Source organism: Periophthalmus magnuspinnatus, chromosome 2 (genome assembly GCF_009829125.3).
Source record: "Periophthalmus magnuspinnatus isolate fPerMag1 chromosome 2, fPerMag1.2.pri, whole genome shotgun sequence".
NCBI lineage: Eukaryota > Metazoa > Chordata > Actinopteri > Gobiiformes > Gobiidae > Periophthalmus > Periophthalmus magnuspinnatus.
Window position 1 is genome coordinate 17,199,949 of NC_047127.1, and position 24,048 is coordinate 17,223,996.

At 45.1% G+C, this 24,048-nt stretch overlaps 1 protein-coding gene across 1 annotated transcript in view; it reads right to left on the reverse strand.

Annotated features, from left to right (window-relative positions):
* Positions 1-2,490: 2,490 nt before the first annotated feature.
* LOC117382379 (fibroblast growth factor 14-like) overlaps positions 2,491-24,048 on the reverse strand; it is a 31,005-nt gene continuing 9,447 nt past the window's right edge. Inside the window, exons 2-5 of the mRNA XM_055228034.1 lie at positions 13,345-13,455; positions 11,240-11,343; positions 3,517-3,715; positions 2,491-2,633 (exon numbers count right to left, since the gene is read on the reverse strand). Coding sequence (XP_055084009.1) covers positions 2,491-2,633; positions 3,517-3,715; positions 11,240-11,343; positions 13,345-13,455 — 557 coding nt within the window. The remainder of the gene's footprint in view (positions 2,634-3,516; positions 3,716-11,239; positions 11,344-13,344; positions 13,456-24,048) is intronic.

Sequence of the window (24,048 nt, forward strand, 5' to 3'; positions counted from 1 at the left end):
AAGCTAAAGGAACATCAGTGTCAGATCGCACCATCCGTCGTTGTTTGAGCCAAAGTGGACTTAATGGGAGACAACCAAGGAGGACAGCATTGTTGAAAACAAATCATTAAAAAGCCAGATTGGAATTTGCCAAACTACATGTTGACAAGCTGCAAAGCTTTTGGGATAATGTCCTATGGATAGATGAGGCAAAAATGGAACCTTTTGCCAAGGCACATTAGCTCTATGTTGCTGGCCAGTGTCAGAAAGCTTGATCTCAGTCACAGGTCATGAGTCTTGCAACAGGACAATGACCCAAAACACACAGCTAAAAACACCCAAGAATGGCTAAGAGGAAAACGTTGGACTATTCTAAAGTGGCCTTCTAGCCCTGACCTAAATCCTATTGAGCATCTTTGGAAGGAGCTGAAACATACTGTCTGGAAAAGGCACCCTTCAAACCTGAGACAACTGGAGCAGCTTGCTCATGAGGAGCGGGCCAAAATACCTGCTGAGAGGTGCAGAAGTTTCATTGACAGTTACAGGAATCGTTTGATTGCAGTGATTGCCTCAAAAGGTTGTGCAACAAAATATTAAATTAAGGGTCCCATCATTTTTGTCCAGGCCTGTTTCATGAGTTTATTTATTTATTTATTTTTATTATTCTATTGAAACATGGTTGAAAAGCAATGTCTGACTCTCATTGGTTAAATTTCATAGAATTTTTATGTATTATTACCAGTGTTGGGAATACCAGAGTTACATTATAACGGCGTTACTAACTGCGTTACTTTTTCACTAACGGAGTAATCTAACTAATTACTTTTCCCAGCGTCCTAATGCCGTTACCGTTACTGACTATAAAATGTGGTGCATTACTTCTAATTCAGTTCACTCTTCTCTTCATCAGAGTCTCTCAGCCGAGGAGCTGCAACGAGGCTCGGGGTGAGATAAAAGATGAGGCGGGCGCAGATACTATCGCCGTCGACCGGTGCGCGGTGCATGCCGGTTATTTTTTTGTCCAAGATGCGACCGACTTGCGCTGACATAACCTGTGCGCCGGTAACGGGAAGTTTTTGAGCAAGGCGAGCGCAGCAGCTCTCCACCGCCAGCGGCCGCCTGCATGGACTACAAACGCTTAATGCATGATGGGAAATGATGTCCTGTCCACACGTGCATCGACAGCTGATTGGATGGATAGATAGATAAATAAAGGAATAGATACGTGTTAGAGGGATTGTGTGAATCATTTCTTTTCAATGAATGTTAAAGAGTTGGATAAAGTTCAATTTATGTTGAAATGAGAGTGATTAATATTTGAATACTGGGCAGAGAATTACAGTGTGTGGCCAGAAAAGCTTAAAGGTTTTGTCTTATTTTACATGGTTTACATTTGAATGCCTTAGTTTTGCAATACATTGCAATGATTTTTTTCAGTATTATAATGAAGAAAATATTTGAAGTACAGTTGTCTGAAATTGCGTGACATGTTGATTTATTTGCACTTCAAATAACATTTTTTATATATATATTTTTTATTTTTGATACATTCTATAATTTACTTGTAAACAAATACAATATAGTGGCAATCTGTTAAAGTAAAATAAATGTTAAAGGTTCACATCTGTTGTGTTTTTATTGTTTTAACATAATAAGTAACGGCATAGTTACTTTGCCTAGTAACTAGTTACTTCTCCCAAAAAGTAACTGAGTTACTAACTCAGTTACTTTTTGGGAGAAGTAACTTGTAACTATAACTAATTACATTTTTGAAGTAAGATGCCCAACACTGATTATTACTTTTGTGAGATTCAAGTTATTTCTGTGACCATTGTGAGCTTGTCTTTCATTAACCGACAGGTACCAACAATTTTGTCCAATTTTGTACTTTTGTTATTTTGCCATAATTCACTCTCTTCTGTCCACTCTCTGCACCCTGAGCCTCTATACCTATAAATGTGCTGTTATGCTAATGTTATGATAATGTTGCTAACGCATACACAGAGCTAATGTCAACAAAAGCAGAAATCTATTCTCAAACATTGGTTTGTTAACTGTGAATATAGTAACAATGTCTGGGTTACTAAAAAAACATCTATATTTTGGCCGATTTGAGCACTGTCCTAGTTTTTATTATGCGATTACTCAGAGATTATGTCATTTCGAGATCTGAGGATGACTAGACCGAAGTATAAACCAGGACTAAACCAGGATTAAATCAAGATTGTCAAAAAAAATTCAGACAATTCTGCCCCTATTTTAGTTTTTTTATCCACTGAATTTAGTTTGTAAATTTAGACATTTTAATCCCACCTCCAGCTTTCCCCCCAAACGTTATAACATCCTCTGCACTCTGATTGGTTGTCACCTCGTCACCTGTACTGTGGCTCCAGGTCTGCCCAATCTCGTGCGAGCAGAGGGGGGACTTCCCCTGGTTTGGTACAGGCTTTCGTCCAGGTTTTGGGGTCCTTGGGGGCGGTTGGCATGAGTTGCCCCTGGTTACCACCGCTGTTATGTGGGGTCGGTGCTGGGCTGGCAGAGTGGTTTTCCTCCATTGACCAGCAGGGGGCGGGGTGTGGCATTCTTGGTTGAGGGGGCGGGCTTAGGCACAGGCTCGCCAACATCATGTAGAGACGGCTCGCGGTACATCGCAACTGAACAAGAAGTAAACAGAAAAGACAATTAAAGGTCCTATATTACAGCTTTAAGTCAGCTTTAAGCTGTGTTATAATGTTGTTACTTCCTCAAAAACGTACCTGGAGTTGTTTTGTTTCATTGACACATTTGAATAAACCTTTACTGTGGTAGTGGTAGTTTTCAAATTAACGGCTACCTTTTTGTCTTTTATTCAGTAGAGAATGGCAATTCCAGGTCTGAAATCATCCAAATGATTCTAGCGAAAGTATATGGAGTTTAAAAACACAGTAGAGCACTTCCTGTATTACCTCATGACAAGGTGGGACAGAGAGTTTTCTGTTTAAGAGAAGAACTCAGCAAAATGTGCCGGGTTTGTGAGTTAAACATGTCTGAATGAAACAAAGCACAACTCCAGGTCTGTTTGTGATGAGGAAACAACATTAGAACAGAGGTCAGAGAATATGGGCTCTTTTGCATTTAAAACACAAAACACATTTAAACATTGACATTTTGTTTCTCTGCCTGTGGTTTATTGAAGTGAATATTATGGGCTGTATTTAGAAACTCATCTTTGGATTCTATATTCTACAGATTGTCTCTCCATTCTTCAATTATTTTTGCATATTTCTGTAACCCTGCATAATTAGTTGTGTTTTGAAGCTACTACGACTACGACTGCTACTACTGTTCTTGTGTCCTTGGGCAAGACACTTCACTCCACGCTCTGTTGTAATACACTACTTGGCTGTAGCTGAATTAATGACCACCACCACTACTACTACTACTACTACTACTGCTTCTACTGCTACTACTACTACTGTTTCTACTGCCACTACTACTACTACTACTATTGCTACAACTACTGCTACTATTGCTACTAGGCGTACTCCATGTGTGTACCTTCTATGGGTTTGGGCAGGAAGTGGGCTGCTGCTTTAGTCTTCTTTACTCGGTTTCCTTTCATGACCTGTCCATCCTTGTTGAGGCCGAGGTACCAGGCTCTCCCAGACTCCTTCTGTCTGTAGAGCATCGAGCTGTAGATCACGTAGTAGTTCTCAAACACAGACTCTTTGAACTTGCACTCCACCGTGAACAGCTCCTGCACCAGAAACAACAAAACATCACAACAACATCCAAGGGCCCATACCATCCATTCTCTGGTCTATGGTATAATGTTGTTTCCTCATCTCACACAGACCTGGAGTTGTGTTTTGTTTCCTTCACACATAATTAACACACAAACCTTGCATATTTAGGCTGAGTTCTTCTCTCTGAAACTGAAAACAATCTGTTACAGTTTTTGATGTCATGTCATACAGGAAGTGCTTCACTGTGTTTTTAACACCTTCGCTAGAATCATTTGGATGATATCAGCCCTGGAATTGCCAGTCTTTACTGAACTAAAGTTAAAAGGAGCTGTTTACTTGAAAACTACCACTTCATGACATCACAAGGTGGAACAGAGCATTTTCAATTTTGGAGATGTAGACAGACTAATAATAAAGGGTTATTCAAATGTGTGTGAATGAAAAACACAATTCCAAGTATGTTTTAAGAAGGTAACAACATTTTAACATGGCTTAAAGATCACAAGAGTCAGTTTTGCGTAAAATAGGACCTTTAACAGTGAAATCTGGGTCTTTTAAAGGAACTGTATGTAAGATTTTAAATAGCGTCCCCAGATACAGTACAAGGTAAACATGGTCAAATCTAGGTTTTGCTGAGAATAATTGTAATGCTCATTTTATTCTTAATGAAAAACAGAAGTTATTGATAATCCAATCAGAGAGCAGAATGAGTCACACATGAGTCTCTCATTTGGGTCTGGTTTCAATGTTGGTCACTATCCAGCACCTGCTGCGAATGATAAATCAGTGCTAGTGCAGCCTCTGCAACTCAGTGAGTGAATTCTGGAGGTGCTGAGCTTTCACATGAGGCCTGTCCATATACTGAGAATGAGACACACTTGTATGTGTCTCTATCTGCAGGTTAAGACTCTAGACACCCAGACTCAGTTGAGACTGTAGAACCTTGTAGTTGACCAGGTCTGGGCCAGGATTCTGGTCTGGACTGATATGCACTTTCTACCAAAACACAGCACTTGCATAATTTAAAGAGGGGGTATTTTAGTTCTATGTGGTATTAAAGAAGGGAGTATTTTACTTCTATGGGGTATTAAAGAAGCCGTATTTTACTTCTGTGTGGTGGGGGTATTTATAACATAAACCATGTTTAGGTCACCATGTTTCCTTTTATTGTTTTGAAAATGCTATATTCACTGAAAACAATGGATTGATACGTTTTAAAAGTTTCACTTTCATTTTTCATGCTCTAAGTGTCCCCTCCCTTCATTCTCCGTGCTAAGTCACTCCCTCTTCAGAGTGACGTCAAAACATAATCAGCATGCATCTGCACAATACGTCACAACAGGTTTGTGAAGTTGTAGTGCTGTATATTGTTTTGTATCATGTGTTTGTATAGTTATGGAGAATTGTCGTATGGGAACATGGGTGATGTAGGTTTGTGGGAAAAGACTTTGACAGAATCTTGTAGCTAACCGTAAGGGGGGTTTGAATAGGGCCTGGGAGAGATTACATGGCAGAAAGCTCCAAAAAGTTGATTATGCATAATACCCTCTCTTTAAATATTTAAAGCTCTATCCCTTGCAGTGCTGTGATTGGCTGAGATCACTCGCCTCCTCTTCTGATTGGCTCTTGTGTTTCCTGTCTGCACATCTTCATGTTATTGTCACAGACACATTGTCGTCTCAGGTTTGGCCCAGGTCTCCTAAGCAACAGGAGGAAAAAGCATCACCCTGGAAACGAGCAGCGCCGTTACCAGCAACGACAGTGATGTAATGAAGGTGTGTAATGACAGAGGCCAGACACATGTGCACAGAACAAGACCAGGATCATAACCAGATCTGAAGAGGGTCCAGCTATAGTCCCAATCAGGATCATAACCAGATTTGAGGAGAGTCCAACTAGTCCAGATCAAGGTCCTGGCTTAGATGTGATCTTAACAGGTTTAATTCAAACTAAACAGATTCTGACTTTCCTGAGACCTAGTCTAGTTCTGACCCAGATCTTGGTGTCCTGAACTCAGTGATACCAGGTTATTCTGAAAGTCCCACAAGTCTGCTTCTTTGTGCCCTCTCCCTCTCTCTATTTTTCCCTCTCCTTCTCATTTACCTCTGTCCATCATTTTTTGTTTCTGTCTTCCTCACTTTCCTTCCTTCTTTCTCTCTCCCTCCTCTCCCTACCTTTTTCTCTTTCTCACTCTTTTCTCCCACTCCCCTTGCTCCCTCTTCTTCTGTCTATCTTCCTCTCCTCCTTCTCTCTCCCCTCCCCCTCTCTTACTTTCTCTCTCACTCTCCTACGTCTTTCTCTCTCTGTCTCTCATTCTCCTTTCTTGTCCTTTCTCCCTCCTCCCTCTCTTTCATCTTTCCCCCTCTTTGTCTCTCCTCCCTCTTAGCTTTCTCTCTACCCCTCCTCCCTCTTTCCTCTCACCGTCCCATATTTCTCCCTCCTTCCTCCCTCTCCATCCATCCATCCATTTTCTTCCACTTATCCGGGGCCGGGTCGCGGAGGCAGCAGTCTAAGCAGGGACTCCCAGACTTCCCTCACCTCGGACATGTCCTCCAGCTCCTCCGGTGGGACCCCAAGGCATTCCCAGGCCAGCCGAGAGACATAGTCCCTCCAGCGTGTCCTGGGTCTTCCCTGGGGCCTCCTCCCGGTGGGACATGCCCAGAACACCTCAACTGGCTCCTCTCGACATGTAGGAGCAGCGGCTCTACTCCGAGTTCCTCTCGTGTGACCGAGCTCCTCACCCTATCCCTAAGGGTGCGCCCGGCCACCCTGCGGAGGAAACCCATTTCAGCCGCTTGTATCCGCGACCTTGTCCTTTCGGTCATTACCCAGAGCTCATGACCATAGGTGAGGGTAGGAACGTAGATTGACCGGTAAATCGAGAGCTTTGCCTTTGGGCTCAGCTCCTTCTTTACCACAACGGACTGATACAGCCACCGCATCACTGCAGACGCTGCACCGATCCGCCTGTCAATCTCACGCTCCATCCTTCCCTCACTCGTGAACAAGACCCCGAGATACTTGAACTCCTCCACTTGAGGCAGAGACTCACCACCCACCCGGAGAGGGCAAACCACCTTTTTCCGGTCGAGAACCATAGCCTCGGATTTGGAGGAGCTGATTCTCATCCCAGCCATTTCACACTCGGCTGCAAACCACCCCAGTGCCTGCTGCAGGTCCTGGCTCGAAGAAGCCATCAGGACAACATCATCTGCAAACAGCAGAGATGAGATCCTGTGGTTCCCGAACCAGAGCCCCTCCGGCCCCTGGCTGCACCTAGAAATTCTGTCCATAAATATAATGAACAGAACCGGTGATAAAGCGCAGCCCTGGCGGAGTCCAACATGCACCGGGAACAGGTCTGACTTACTGCCGGCAATGCGAACACAGCTCCTGCTCTGGTCATACAGGGACCGGACAGCCCTTACCAAAAAGCCCCATACTCCCAGAGCACCCCCCAAAGGACACCACGAGGGACACGGTCGAATGCCTTCTTCAGATCCACAAAACACATGTGGACTGGTTGGGCAAACTCCCATGAACCCTCGAGGACCCGATGGACAGTATAGAGCTGGTCCAGTGTTCCATGACCGGGACGAAAACCACACTGCTCCTCCTGAATCCGAGGTTCGACTATCGGTCGGATTCTCCTCTCCAGGACCCTGGAGTAGACCTTACCGGGAAGGCTGAGGAGTGTGATTCCCCTGTAATTGGAACACACCCTCCGGTCACTCTTCTTATTCAGAGGGACCACCACCCCGGTCTGCCATTCCACAGGGACTGTCCCCGACCGCCACGCGATGTTGCAGAGGCATGTCAGCCAAGACAGTCCCACAACATCCAGAGACTTGAGGTACTCAGGACGGATCTCGTCCACCCCCGGAGCCTTGCCACCGAGGAGCTTGCCAACCACCTCAGTGACTTCAGCCAGGGTGATGGACGAGTCCGCCTCCGGGTCCCCAGTTTCTGCTTCCTCCTCGGAAGACGTGACAGTGGGATTGAGGAGATTCTCAAAGTATTCCTTCCACCGCCCGACAACATCCCCAATCGAGGTCAGCAGCTCTCCACCCACACTGTAAACAGTGTTGGTGAAGCACTGCTTCCCCCTCCTGAGGCGTCGGACGGTTTGCCAGAATCTCTTTGAGGCCATCCGATAGTCCTCCTCCATGGCCTCCCCGAACTCCTCCCAACCCCGAGTTTTTGCCTCTGTGACTACCCGAGCTGCGGCACGCTTGGCCCGCCGGTACTTATCAGCTGCCTCAGGAGTTCCACGAGCCAACAAGGCTCGATAGGACTCCTTCTTCAGCTTGACGGCATCCCTTACTTCCGGTGTCCACCACCGGGTTAGGGGATTGCCACCGTGACAAGCACCGCAGACCTTACGACCACAACTACGAGCAGCCGCATCGACAATAGAGGTGGAGAACATGGCCCACTCAGAGTCCATGTCCCCAGCCTCCCCCGGGATCAGGGAGAAGCTCTCCCGGAGGTGGGAGTTGAAGACCCCTCTGACAGAGGGCTCCGCCAGACGTTCCCAGCAGATGCTCACGATGCGCTTGGGCCTGCCAGGTCTGTCCGGCTTCCTTCTCCGCCAGCGGATCCAACTCACCACCAGGTGGTGATCAGTTGACAGCTCAGCCCCTCTCTTCACCCGAGTGTCCAAGACACACGGTCGGAGGTCAGATGACACGACAACAAAGTCGATCATCGACCTCCGACCTAGAGTGTCCTGGTGCCATGTGCACCGATGGACACCCTTGTGCTCGAACATGGTGTTTGTTATGGACAAACTGTGACTAGCACAGAAGTCCAATAACAAAACACCATTCGGGTTCAGATCGGGGAGGCCATTCCTCCCAATCACGCCCCTCCAAGTGTCACTGTCATTACCCACATGGGCATTGCAGTCCCCCAGGAGAGTCCCCGGTTGGTGCACTGTCTAGTACCCCTCCCAGGGACTCCAAGAAGGCCGGGTACTCTGCACTGCTGTTTGGCCCGTAGGCCGACACAACAGTGAGAGACCTGTCCCCGACCTTCTTGTTAACCGGGGTGAACTCCAAAACGTGGCGGCTGAGCTGTGGGGCAATGAGCAAGCCCACACCAGCTCGCCGCCGCTCCCCACAGGCAACGCCAGAGAAATGGAGAGTCCAACCCCTCTCAAGGAGTTGGGTTCCAGAGCCCAAGCTGTGCGTGGAGGTGAGGCTGACTATATCTAGCCGGTAACGCTCAACCTCCCGCACAAGCTCAGGCTCCTTCCCCCCCAGCGAGGTGACATTCCATGTCCCCAGAGCTAGTGTCCATGTCCGGAGATCCGGTCGTCGAGGTCCCCACCTTCGACTGCCACCCAGATCTCTCTGCACCCGCCCCTCATGGCTCCTCTCGCAGGTGGTGGGTCCACGGGAGGACGGCCCCACGTCGTTCCTTCGGGCTGGGCCCGGCCGGGCCACCAGGCGCTCGCTGCCGAGCACCCACCCCAGGCCTGGCTCCAGGGTGGGGCTCCGGTAACGCTAGTCTGGGCGACGTAAACGGCCTCGTTGTTCCTCCCTCTCTTTCCTCTCATCTTCCACCCCCCTCTCTCTGTCTCTCCTCCCTCTACCTCTCATATTTCTCTCTCCCTCCTCCCTCTCTTTCCTCTTGTCTTCCACCCCTCTCTCTCCTCCCTGTCATATTTCTCTGTCCCTCCTCCCTCTTTCCTCTCATCTTCCACCCCCTCTCTCTCTGTCTCTCCTCCCTCTACCTCTCATATTTCTTTCTCCCTCCTCCCTCTCTTTCCTCTTGTCTTCCACCCCTCTCTCTCTCTTCCCTCTCATATTTCTCTCTCCCCCTCCTCCCTCTCTTTCCTCTCATCTTCCATCCGCCCTCTCTCACAGTCTCTCCTCCCTCTCTCTCTCATCCTTCTCTCTCTCTGTAAATATCTGAAGGCTTCACAGATGAGCAAAGATTCAAGTGTCAATAATTAAACAAAATATTTACAACCAAAATCTACTCCAAATGCACTGTAAATCCAGTCCACCAAGAAGGGAGAGAATCTGACACAAAGGGAGGGCATCTAACACACAGGAATATAAGAGCATGGTAGGGTATCTGACCCACAGAGGGATACAGGAGGAGGATGGGAGGGCATCTGACACACAGGAGCAGGATGGAAGGGCATCTGACACACAGGGATACAAGAGGAGGGGAGGGTATCTGACACACAGGGATACAGAAGGAGGGGAGGACATCTGACACACAGGGATACAGGAGGATGGGAGGGCATGTGACACACATGAGGAGGATGTGAGGGTATCTGACACAAAGGGGAAGGACAGGACGGCATCTGATGTTTATTTGTCTGTGTTGTTGTCGTGGGAGTGTTTTGGTTCCACACTGTTCATTATCACAGCTGTAATTACCCCGAGAGAGTAAACAATCAGACAAGCTCCTAACAACAAGAGGGAGAAAAGAGAGAGAGGGGAGGCAGTGAAGAGGAGAGGGAGAGAAAAGGGTAGAAGAGGAGATGGAGAGAGCAGGGGAAGAGAAGAGGAGAGGGAGAAAAGAGCATGAGAGAAATGTAGAGGGAGAGAGGAGAGGTAGAGAAGAGAGGGAGAAAAGAGCCGGGGGAGAGAGGAGAGAGAGAGGAGAGGGAGAGAAGAGGAGAGGGAGAGAAGAGGAGGAGAGAAGAGGAGAGTGAGAAAAGAGGAGGGAGAGGAAAGGGGGTAGAAGAGAAAGAGGACAAGATGAGGAACGAGACATGAAAGCAGAGGGTGGAAAACAAGGGAATGTGAGAATGAGAGAGAGAGAGAGAGAGAGAGAGAGAGAGAGGAAACAACCCCTAATGACAAAAGAGAGGGATGAAAGAAGAGAGAAGAGAGACAGTGGAGAGGGAGAGAGAGAGAGAGAGAGATCTGAGAGGTAAATTTAGTTTACCAGCAAGCAAGCATTACTAAATATGAACAAGATCAAGAATAACCACAAATAAATCAGAACTAAACCAGGGATTAAACCAGGGATTAAACCAGGGATTAAACCAGGGACTAAACCAGGGACTAAACCAGGACTAATGCAGAACTAAACCAGTACTAAACCAGGGACTAAACCAGAACTAAACCAGAATTATACCAGGGACTAAACCAGGGACTAAACCGGGGACTAAACCAGCACTAAACCAGGACTAAACCAGGGACTACACCAGGACTAAACCAGAACTATTCCAGGGGCTAAACCAGGACTAACCTGGTTTAGCCCCTGGATTAGTTCTGGACTAAACCAGAGACTAAACCAGGGTTTAAACCAGGACTAATAGAGGGACTAAACCAGGACAATCACACAGTTATTTCAGACATCAAGACACTTTTTGCCTGTTTTATTTTCAAGGAGTATGTAAAAAAAAAAAGTATGTAAATGCCCTTCCCCATTCATGGGTCTTTTATTTTGAAGGATAGAGTTGTAGTTTTATTTTGAAAGCACTCATAAAAGTGTACAGATGCCTTTAGCTGTCCGTGGCTCTTTTATTTTGAAGGATACAGCTGTAGTTTTATTTTGAAAGCACTCACAGAAGTATACAGATGCCCTTCCCCGTTCATGGCGATGTACAGTCCGGTTTTACTTGACTGAATGGCCACGACTCTGAGTCCAACAGGGATCAGGTTAAACAGAGCTGAGGAAGCAAAGGATCAGGTTACACAGAGCTGAACAAACAAAGGATCATATAAAACAGAGCTGAAGAAACAAAGGATCAGGTAAAACAGACCCGAGGAAACACACAAAGGATCAGGTTAAACAAAGCTGAGGAAATATAGGATCAAGTTAAACAAAGCTGAAGAAACACACAAAGCATCAGGTTAAACAGAGCTGAGGAAACAAAGGATCAGGTTAAACAGAGCTGAGAAAACAAAGGACCAGTTTAAACAGAGCTGAAGAAACAAAGACCAGGTTAAACAGAGCTGAGGAAACACACTAAAGGATTAGGCTAAACAGATCTGAAGAAACAAAGGATCAGGTTAAACAGAGCTGAGGAAACAAAGGATCAGGTTAAACAGATCCGAGGAAATACACAAAGGATCAGGTTAAACAGAGCTGTGGAAACAAAGGATCAGGTTAAACAGAGCTGAGGAAACACACAAAGGATCAGGGTAAAGAGAGCAGAGAAAACAAAGGATCAAGTTAAACAGAGCTGAGGAAACAAAGAATCAGGTTAAACAGAGCAGAGAAAGCAAAAGGTCAGGTTAAACAGAGCTGAAGAAACACACAAAGGATTAAGTTAAACAGAGCTGAGGAAACACACTAAGGATCAGGTTAAACAGAGATGAGGAAGCAAAGGATCAAGTTAAACAGAGCTGAGGAAACAAAGGATCACACTAAACAGAGCTGAAGAAACAAAGGACCAGCTTAAACAGAGCTGAAGAAACTAAGACCGGGTTAAACAGCTGAAAACATAAAGGATCAGGTTAAACAAAACTGAGGAAACAAGCCAAGAATCAAGTAAAACAGAGTTGAAGAAATAAAGGATCAGGTTAAACAGAGCTGAGGAAACACACTAGGGATTTGGTTAAACAGAGCTGAAGAAACAAAGGATCAGGTTAAACAGAGCTGAGGAAACCAAGGATCAGGTTAAACAGAGCTGAGGAAACACACAAAGGATTAGGTTAAACAGAGCTGAGGAAACACACAAAGAATCAGGTTAAACAGCTGAGGAAACACACTAAGGATCAGGTTAAACAGAGCTGAGGAAACAAAGGATCAGGTTAAACAGAGCTGAAAAAATAAAGGATCACTTTAAACAGAGCTGAGGAAACAAAGAATCAGCTCAAACAGAGCTGTGAAAACACACAAAGGATCAGGATTACTATTTAAACTGAATTTGTGACTAATTAGTCACTGCTATGGGTTTTTATAATTTAGACTAAACCAGGTCTAAACCAGGACTAAACTAGAACTAAACCAGGTCTAAACCTATATATAAATACTATAGGTGCTAAACTATATTCATACATAAATAATGACTTGCCAAAGTGTCATGCAAAAATGACATGACCACTAGGCTAGTTGATATTGAACCGGAAACCTTGAAATTAGTAGGCATCATGGAACAGGTCTAAACCAGGAGTAAATCAGGATAAAACCAGGACTAAATCAGGACTAAACTAGAAGTACATCAGGGCTAAACCAGGACAAGCAATATTTCATTGGACAGTGAACATAAGGCTAAAAGTGCATTCACTCTGGTTCAGCACCATGGACAGAGATGCCTCAGTTTAATTTTTGTGCCTCATTTCTGCTGGTTCCTTAAAGTTGTCTCAGCTGTTCCTGTACTTTTCCTAAGTCCTTTCTCCTCAGACTGAAGAGCGCTCCAAGAGTTTATGTTCGTTATAAAATACATAAATTAAATACTTATAGGTCACTGTAATTACTTTATCTGTTTGACCATTCACTTGGATTGATCTGAGCAAATCCACAAAAACAGAGTGGTATTAAAGAACCCATGGTCTATTGCTACTACCGCTACTACTAGTGCTGCTATTACTACTGCTGCTACTAATACTACTACTACTACTACTATTGCTGCTACCGCTACTGCTGCTATCTAATAGATAGATATACTGGTTATTTACTTGTGTTGGTGCTTGGTCTTTGACAGACAGACAGATTTGTTATTTACTTGCATGTGTGCTGTCGTCTTTGGTTCCGTCCAGACTTCCGTCTTGCGCCATCTGCAGATAAAAGCCCTGTCTGCAGAAGAGCCGCGTTACAATTCCCTTCAGCTGTGGTTCTGTAAACAAACAAACAAACAAATAAACTAATAAACAACAACAGCACATCTAGGGCTGCAGGAAAAAAACAAGACTTAAATTGCACTTTTTTGGGATTGTGATTAGATTTGCAGTTTAAAAAGCAAGATGTTGTTCAGAGCTGAAATTGGCATAAAACATGTCTTGCCAAAGTCTCTTGCCAAAGGACATAACCATAGTATGCACAAGCTTGTTGAAACTGAACCAGCAACCTTTGTTTTTGATATGATCAGACCATATGTTTCTCTGTCATGGTTTAGTCCCTGATTTAGTCTTGGTTCAGTCCTGCTTTACTCCTGGTTTAGCCCTGGTTTGGTCCCTGGTTTAGTCCTTGTTTAGACCTGGTTCAGCCCTGCTTTAGTCCTGTTTTTTGTCTCTTAACTTAATTTAGCCTGGAGGAGCTCTCCTCATTTATGCAGTGCAAGTGTGTTGATCTTTAGCCTCCAAATGTGTTACCTTGGTTACCTTCATTTATGTTTGGGTAATTCTAAATTGATACAGTTTCACTATCGTTTACCCTAGTTGTTTTCTGTTTGTATTTCCCTTAGAAAAAAACCCTTTTACACTGCTTCTCTGTCCTGCTCCTCACCTCCCAAAAATTACAATCCTCATTCATCTACATCCCCTAAAAAATGCTTAAACTGGACTTTGGCTGCTGCTGTCTCATTGGTTCATTTGATTAAAGACACTATTTGGAATCAGTCATCATTAAGGATAATAACAGTCCTATAATATTTTTCGCTGGTTTACGCCTAGTTTATTCCTGGATTTGTCTCTGGTTCAGCCCTGCTTTAGTCCTGGTTTAGTCCTTGGTTTAGTCCCTGGTTTACTCCCGCGTTTAGACGCGGTTCTATCCTGCTTTAGTCCTGTTCATTGTCTCTTAACGTAATGCTCTTAACATTCTGTCTCTCATTGTCCCGTGTCACTTACTCTATCCACCAAGCCCCACCATTTTCTACAGAACTTCAGAGACCAGAACTAAGCCAGGACTAAACCAAGACTAAACCAGGTCTAGGGATGAACCTGGACTAAACATGGACTAAACCAGGGCTTAACAAGGACTAAACCAGGACTAAACTATGTCTAAGGCTGAACCAGGGCTAAACCAGGGCTAAACCAGGATTGGGGAATCCCTTTTGTCTGAAGCTCTCATAAAACACAGAGATGGATTGGTTTAGACTGGGATTTTTCCTTGGTTTAGACCTGGTTTAGTCCTTGTTTCAGTCCTGGTTTAGTTTTGGTTTAGTCCCTGGTTTAGTTCTGGGACTTGCTCAGACAAAAAGACTCACTGGGACAGAGAGACTGGGACTCACTCGGACAGAGAGACTTAGACAGGCAAGGACAGAGGGACTCGGAAAAATACAACTGTCAGAAGATCATGATCATTTCTGATGTCAATGTGGCTGGCTTTCTCCTCCTTCTTGTCCTCTGCTCCTCTCTTGCTCCTCCTCCTCTTCTCTCTACCTCCTCTCCGCTCTCTTCTCCTCCTCCTGCTCCTCTTTATTCACCTCCTAATCCTCTTCTCTCCTCCTAATCCCCCCCCCCCTTCTCCTCCCGTGTTACTCGTTCTTTGTGTGAACTGTCAGAGCTGTCACATTTTGCATTTTCATATAACCCCCCCCCCTCTCTCTCTCTTGTTACCGGGGAGATTCCCAGTCCCTTTGATCTGCCACTCCGTTGTCATGGAAACAACATCTGACTCCAGCTTCGGCAGCAACAAAAGGGTATTTCCCCGTCCCTCTCCCTCTCTATGGAGGTCTATGGACCTCCATAGAGAGGGAGAGGGACGGGGAAATACTGCACTGGTTCAGCACTTGGCTTAGGCTTGTTTTAGTCTTTGACTTTGGCTTCATACCTGGTTTAGATCCGGTTCAGACCTGGTTAGTTGGTTTTGTTTTTAGTCCTGGTTTGGTCCTGGCTTAAACCTAATTTACAGACTCATTTCAGTCCTGGTTTGGACTTGGTTTAGTCCTGGTTTAAGCCTTAGTTTAGTTCTGGTTTTATCCTGGTTCAGGTCTGGTTTAGCCCCTGATTTAGTCCTGATTCGGTCCTGGTTCGGTCCTGGTTCGGTCCTGGTTTGGCCTTAATTTGGTCCCGGTTTGGTAATAAGAAATCTCCAAATGATCCTGTACATTTGTGTTTGTGATTCACTGCAGATTTTGAAGAGATTTGATATGCTGCATGTGAAGGGTATTTGTTGTTGTTTCCCCTCCCTCACGTGTCTAAGCCTGGAGCTGGGAGGAGATCTTGGCTCCTCCCGTGTGCACCTGGAAGCAATCACAATCAGCTGCACCTGCCATGGATAAGAGGAGCCAGGACCCGATACTTGCCACCAGATCGTCTGCACGTTCATGTGAATACATCTTGCTTGGCTCAGTTCATGTTTTTTCCTGCTTTTACCTTGCTTACCGGATACTTTTTGCCACAGAAATTAATCCTTCCCCAGACACCACGGATCTCTCCTCTATACCGGAGGAATACCACGATCTTTAAGTTGGGAACTCTCGCTTCCTCCCAACCGCCCTTATGATTGACATGATAGACCTCTTGCCCGGTGCTCCCTTGCCTTCCAGCTGCCTTTATAACCTATCCAAGCCGGAACGAGAAACTATGGAGCAGTAGATCTGAGATTCCCTGGCCGCAGGCATTATCCATCCGTCCTCCTCTCTTGTGGGCGCAGGTTTTTTCTTTGTGGCGAAAAAGGATAAAACTCTACGTCCATGCATTGACTACAGGAGCTTCAACAACATCACCGTTAAAAATAAATACCCTTTTCCTCTCATTGGCTCCGCCTTTACACCACTCCAAGGAGCCACCATTTTTACAAAACTTGACCTGCAGAACACATTTCACTTGGTGCGCATAAGGGAGGGGGACAAGTGGAAGACTGCCTTCAAGACACCATTGGGACACTTCGAGTATCTGGTCATCCCCAGCAGTCTTCCAGGCCCTTATCAATGACATCCTTCTTTCCTGAACTGTTTTGTTTTTGTGTATCTTGATGACATCCTGATCTTTTCGCAGTCCCCGCAGGAACACCAGTATCATGTACGCCAGGTCCTCCAACGTCTTCTCGAGAATAAACTCTACGTCAAGGCCGAAAAGTGCGAGTTCCACGCAGACGAGGTCAGTTTCTTGGGATTCATCATGGGGCGTGTACAGGTGAGAGCTGACCCGTAGAAAATTAAAGCCGTGACTGATTGGCCAATACCCAATAACCAAAAACAACTCCAGAGGTTTATCGGTTTTGCCAACTTTTATAGACAGTTCATCCGGTACTTTAGCCATGTGGTTTCACCTCTCACCAAACTGACTTCTCCTTCCAGATAGTTCACTTGGACCCCCAAAGCCCAGTCCGCCTTCGACAAACTGAGGGGCCTCTTCACCTCCTCCTACAACAGCCTGACCCCTCTTGCCAGTACATTGTGGAGGTAGACGCCTCAGACACCGGAGTGGGAGCTGTCCTCTCCCAGAGGTTTGAACCCCACAATCGTTTGTTTCCCTGTGCTTTATTCTCTCGCCGTTTGTCTCCAGCGGAAAGCAACTATGATGTGGGGGATTGCGAGCTACTGGTGGTCAAGCTCGCATTGGAGGAGTGGCAGCACTGGTTGGTGGGCGGAGCAACCCTTTTTGGTATGGACTGACCATAAGAATCTTTCCTACATTCAATCTTCCAAACGCCTTAATACCCGTCGTTGGTCCCTATTCTTTAGTCAGTTTCATTTTACACTTACCTACCATCCGGGATCCCGTAACGTCAAGCCAGACGCCCTTTCTTGTCAGTTCACCAAGGAGGAGTCCACCACTGATCCAAAACCCATCATTCCACCTACCTGTGTTGTCACAGCCATCCACTGGGAGATTGAAGACTTGGTCTGGGAGGCTCAACGCAATGACCCTGATCCAGGTAATGGCCCGCCTGGCACTCTTTTCGTTCCAGATACTGGAATGGTCTCGGTTCGCCTGTCACCCAGGGGCCAATCGCACACTCTTGCTGTTGAAATGTCATTTTTGGTGGTCTACCGTCGACAGAGACACCAGGTCTTACGTCCCCGCATGCCAGGTGTGTGCCAGAGGTAAGACCTCCCATTCGCCACCATCCGGCCTGCTGCATCCACTTCCAGTCCCGAAGAGGCCTTGGTCCCATGTGGCGGTGGCCTTCATCACAGGCCTCTCACTGTCCCAAGGCAACACGGTCATCCTCACCATCGTCGACCGTTTCTCCAAGGCAGCCCATTTCATCACCCTGCCAAAGCTCCCAACTGCCAAGGAAACAGCTGACCAGATTACAAGTCACGTATTCTGGCTGCATGGAATTCCCTCGGATATTGTCTCAGACTGTGGCACCCAGTTTACCTCCCAGGTGTGGCTTGCTTTCTGCGAGGGTCTGGGCGCATCTGTCAGCCTCATATCCGGTTTCCATCCCCAGTCCAACAGACAGACCGAGCGGGCAAACCAGGATTTGGAGACGGCGTTGCGATGTGTGGTATCTTCAAACCCTTCTGTCTGGAGTACATTCTTACCCTGGATAGAATACGCACACAATTTCTCAGTGAGTTCGGCCACAGGTATATCCCCATTCTAAGCCTCCCTTGGCTACAAGCCCCCACTCTTTCCGTTGGAGGAAAAAGACCTGGCGGTACCGTCCGTACATCACCACCTTCAATGCTGTCACAGTCTAGGACAAGACCAGAGCCGCACTACTCCAATCGGGGGCTCGTACCAAGACAGCTGCAGACCGGCACCGCACTCCCGCTCCCAGCTATCAACATGGTCAACCTGGTCAATCGGTTTGGCTGTCGTCCAAGACCATCCCCCTCAAGACCGACTCCCGGAAACTATTCCCCTGCTTCCTGGGGCCATTCAAAATCACCAAGATCATGAATTCAGCTGCCATACAACTTCCTCCGTCTCTCCACATCCACTCTACTTTCCATGTGTCCCAAATCAAGCCCATCCGTACCAGTGACCTTTGCCCTCCTGCCAATCCCCCTCCTCCTCATGTGAATACACCTTGCTTGGCTCAGTTCATGTTTTTTCCTGCTTTTTAGTTTGCTTACCAGATACTTTTTGCTCCTCACCATATCCCGCTCACCAGCTCAGCTCTCCTTTCTTCAACCCTGCTGTACCGGTACTGTTCTCCCCGTCTCTGACTCAGCTACTCACGCTTCTCCCTTGGACCATGGCAAACTCTTCACTCCCGACTCACCATCTGATCTACTGTCATTTGCCTTTTCGCACTTTTGTAAATATACACTGTTAAAACTTTCTTTCTTTTTGGTCCCTTGTGCTTAATGTTACTACAACTATAAAACAGGAGAGAGGCATAGACTGGTTTGTAAACTGTGATTCTATCCTATCCTCCTGTATCCCAGTGTGTCAGATGCCCTCTTCCTGTATCCCTGTGTGTCAGATGCCCTCCCGTCCTCTCCATCTTCTCTCTGTCATTACACATGTCCATTTACTTGAATACTAATTGTATGTCATCAGATGTCATCATTTATGCTAATTATAGTTCAACAAAAGAACCAAATGTCTCTATGTAAACCTCACAAAACTAAACTATCCTAGTGTAGTCCTGGTTTAGTGCCTTGTTTAGTCTCTGGTTTAGTCCTAGTTTAGTCCCTGATTTAGTCTCTTGTTTAGTCCCAGGTTTTGTCCTGGTTTAGGCCCTGGTTTAGTTCTGATTTTGTCCTGGTTTAGTCCCTGTTTTAGTCTCTGGTTTAGTCTTGGTTTAATCCCTGGTTTAGTCCCAGGTTTAGTCCCTGGTTTTGTCCTGGTTTAGTCCCTGGTTAAGTCCCTGGTTCTGATCTGGTTTAGTCCTGGTTTAGTCTCTGGTTTAGTCCCTGGTTTTGTCCTGATTTAGTCCCAGTTTAATGCCTGGTTTAGTCCCTGGTTTAGTGCCTCGTTTAGGACTACTCCTAGTTTAGTCCCTGGTTTTGTCCTAGTTTAGTCCTGGTTTAGTCCCTGGTTTAGTCCTGGTTTAGCCCCTGGTCTAGTCCTAGTTTAGTCCCTGGTTTAGTCCTGGTTTAGTCCCTGGTTTAGTCCCTGGTTTGGTCCCTGGTTTAGTTCCTGGTTTAGTCCTAGGTGGTTTTGTCCCTGGTCTTGTCCTGGTTTCGTCCTGATTTATTTCCTAGTTTGGTCCAGGTTTAGCCCTAACCTTCTGCCCTGGGGCTGACAGTCATCTCCTGCAGCAAGCTGAAATCCAGTTGGTTTTAACCTAAAAGGACTCTCTCTGATCTGAATGGTCACTACCTAAACCCCAGCACCTGCAGCCAACCATGAATCAGTGCTAGTGCAGCCTCTGCAGCTCAGTGAGTGAATTCCGGAGATTCTGAGCTTTCACATGAGGGCTGCCCATATACTGAGGATAAGACACACTTGTATGTGTCTCTATCTGCAGATTAAGGCTCTGGACACAAAGACTCAGTTGTGACTGTGGTACCTTTTTTAAACTATAAGAGCCAGGACTGTTGCAATACAGTGAGCTCTTGGGTCTAGTCACCAATAGCAATGATCAGGTTCAACATTTGAGAATTTACCTTTTGGATATTTCATATGTAAAACACAGGGAAAACTGGCTCTTGAGATGAGTCCTTCTGTTTGTGACAGGTTTTACTGAGTTAATAAAGTCTAACTTAAAAAAGCTACAACATGAGCAGATTGAAAATCAGCACTTGAAGTCAAAATAAGCTGTGTTCTATCTGCATCTAATTATAAAGTGTTTTATTGTTTGAGAATCAAGAAGTGTGCTAGTTGGTGTTAGGTTTACTGTGACAACAAAACTCTGCTCTGATATCTTAGAGTTGTTAACAGTGTTCATAACCTCATTACGGTGAATAAGTAGAATGTTCAGCATTAATAAGGTAAATGAGGATTCAATTTTGACTACTGCAAAATGAATTAGTTCTGTTTTTCACAGTTTTGAAACAGTAAAAATCAGGTACAGAGACTTTCATATTAGTGCCTTTATATGAAGTCTCAGCCGCGGTGGCAGCCATCTTGAATCTGTCTGAGTTTTGGGCCAAACTGAGACAAGCTTCTGTTTACAGCTTAGATTTGCAGGTGAGCCACACACACCAGAGTTAGACCCGCATTTATTTTATTTTTTTTTAATGAAAAACAATACAAATATGGCCCCATACAATGGGAGTTGAACCTGCAAGGACTATAGCAAGGCTAAACCAGAACTAAACCAGGTATGGGTCAAGACTGAACCTGGGACTAAACCTGGACTAAACCAGGTCTAAACAGGACTTAACAGCACAAAACTGAGACAAGTCTGAACCAGGACTAAACAAGGTCTGAACAGTTTTAAATCAGGACTAAACAGGACTAAACCATATTTAAATCTGGTCTAAACCAGGTCTTAACCCAGACTAAACCAGATCTAAACAAGGACTAAACCAGGACTAAAAGGACTAAACAGGACTAAAAAAAAGACTAAATCAGGTTTAAACCAGGTCTGAACTAGGACTAAACCTGGACTAAACCAGGTCTAAACCAGGAATAAACCAGGTCTAAACAGGAGTAAACCAGGACTAAAACAAGTCTAAACTAGGACTAAACAGGACTAAAAAAAGACTAAATCAGGTTTAAACCAGGTCTAAACTAGGACTAAACCTGGACTAAACCAGGTCTAAACCAGGAATAAACCAGGTCTAAAAAGGACTAAACCAGGACTAAAACAAGTCTAAACTAGGACTAAGCAGGACTAAAAAAAAAAGACTAAACCAGGTTTAAACCAGGTCTAAACTAGGATTAAAACTGGACTAAACCAGGTCTAAACAGGACTTAACCGGGGCAAAACTAAGATAGTCCGAATCAGGACTAAACAAGGTCTGAACAGTTTTAACTAAACTAAACAGGACTAAACCATATCTATCTGGTCTTAACCCAGACTAAACCAGACCTAAACAAGGACTAAACCAGGACTAAACCAGGACTAACCCAGGACTAAACCAGGACTAAAATCTCTTTTGAATAATATTTACAAATATTTATCTCTAATTGCAGCGTTTCATTCAGACTCCAGCTGAGCTTTTGAGTTAGGATCTTTTCAAATGATCTGAGCTCTTTGTCTCTGCTCCTCCTCTCTCTCTTCTCCTCTCCTTGTCCTCCTTTTCTCCTCCTCTCCTCCTCTCCTCTTCTCTTGCTCCTTCTCTTCCTCCTGCTTCTCCTCCCCTCTCCTTCTTCTCTCTCTTCTCCTCTCTCCTCTCATCCATCTCTCTTCCTCTCCTACTCTTCCTTTCTCTGCTCCTCCTCCTTAACTATTTCAAACCCATCATTTCAGAATAATTAAAATGAAAAACTATCATTTTCCAACCATTGTGGAGACTCTGAGAGGAGGAGACTCAAACCATGAGACTATGTCATATCTGTTCACAACCAGTGACTAACCAAGGACTAATCAAGGATGAAACCAAGCATTAAACAAGGACTAAACCAGGGACTAAACCAGGGATTAAACCAGGGACTAAACCAGGATTAAACCAGGGACTAAACCAAAACTAAACAAGACTAAACAAGGACTAAGCCAGGGACAAAACCAGGACTAAACCAGGGACTATACCAAGACTAAAACGGAACTAACACACAATAAACAAGGATTTAACCACATCTAAACCAGGGTTAAAACCAGAAGTATACCTAAGGACTAAAGCATTTTTAAACAAGGTCTATACAGGGTTAAAGCAGGACTAAGCAAGGATAAACCTGGACTAAAGCAGGGCTAAATCGGGACTAAACCAGGTTTAAACCAGGTCTAAACTAGGTCTAAACTAGGGCTAAAGCAGGTCTCAACCAGGGCTAAACTAAAGCTAAACCAGGGCTAAACCAGGGCTAAACCGGGTCTAAACCAGGTCTAAACCAGGTTTAAACCAGGGCTGAACCAGGGCTAAACCAGGTCTAAACAAGGTCTGAACCAGGGCTGAACCAGGTCTAAGACAGGTCTTAAACCAGGGCTAAACCAGGTTTAAATCAGAACTGATACAGGTTTAAATAGCAGGTCCAAATCAGGTCCATACCAGGACTTAACCAAGACTAAAGGAGGACTATACCCAGGTCTAAACCAGGTCCATACCAGGTCTAATCCACAGCTAAACAAGGTCTAAACCAGGTATAAACCAGGTCTAAGCCAGATCTAAACCAGGTCTAAACAAGGTCTAAATCAGGTCTACCCAGGTCTAAACCATGTCTAATCCTGGGCTAAACCAGGTCTTAACCAGTTCTAAAACAGGACTAAACCAGGTCTAAACCAGGAATTCTTTCTTGTCTTGTATAAGTTTGTTCCTTAGTAACTCGACAGACTTTCTTAAACTTAAATTACAGATCTGATATAAGAATCCTCCTGAGATTTCATTCTTTAGATTCTTCATGTTTATGTTGCAGCCACTAAATAGAAAGAATTAAAGGTGCATTGTGTCACATTTCTGCTGGGCAGTCTTCTACATGTTCATCTCCACCCAAATGTGATTATTATGCCTGAAATGTATTCCACAGTATGAAAATTTTTATTTTATCTATCTCACATGGGGGCCTCTCCACAGATCTGACCTGTAATTTGGCCAAGTTGTGTCATCTGGTTTTCTCTATAGAGATAGATACAATGGAGACAAGTATGCAGCAGAAGTTACGCAGTGTGGCTTTAAATACATGCGTCAAAGCGAGTGTCATTTTCTCTGAAGACTAATACTGAACGATATAACAAAAGACTAAACCAGGATTGAACCAGGACTAAATCAGGAGTAAAATAGGACTAAAACAGAACTAAACCAGGACTAAACCAGAACTAAACCGGGACTGAACCTGGACTAAATCAGAACTAAATTAGGACTAAACCAAGAAACTAAAGGAACAGGACTAAAACAGGACTAAATCAGTAGTAAACCAGGACTAAACGAAGACAAGACTAAACCAGAACTAAACCAGGACTAAACCAAGACAAGACTAAACCAGAAAGAAACCAGGACTAAACCAAGGCAAGACTAAACCAGGACTGAGCCAAGACTAAACAGGACTAAAACAAGATTAACACAGGACTAAACCAGGACTAAACCAGGACTAAACCAAGATGAGACTAAACCAGGTTTAAAGGGGGAGTCAGGGTTATTAGACCAGAACTAGGCCAAGACAAAACCGGACTAAAATACCAACACCCAGATCACATTTTTGAGAAAAATTAGCACAAAACAAGGAGCGAGAATTCTGGGTATAATGTTATACGTTTCTTTAAATCAATAAAACCTATTTAAATTACAATGTTTTGATTTGAAAATACAATAAAACGCCTGGTATGTTTTGCATTGCCGCCTCGTTTTAAATCTGAACTGAGTGTCTACTGTTTCAATCTTTGGAACATTTTGAACACTGTGGGAGTTCTTTCACAACCCAGTTACAACATGGAGGCGGTCACGCGCGGTACCGCCACATTCCGCTCCAGACCGTGCTAAACTGGACCACTATGTCTGCGTATTTGTGCGCGGTGAGGAGCGGTGAGGCGCAGGCTGCTGTGTAACATGTGCGTAAAAGTGTCCGCGCAATTTCACATGTGTTTGTATGTGCACCGCGCGCGT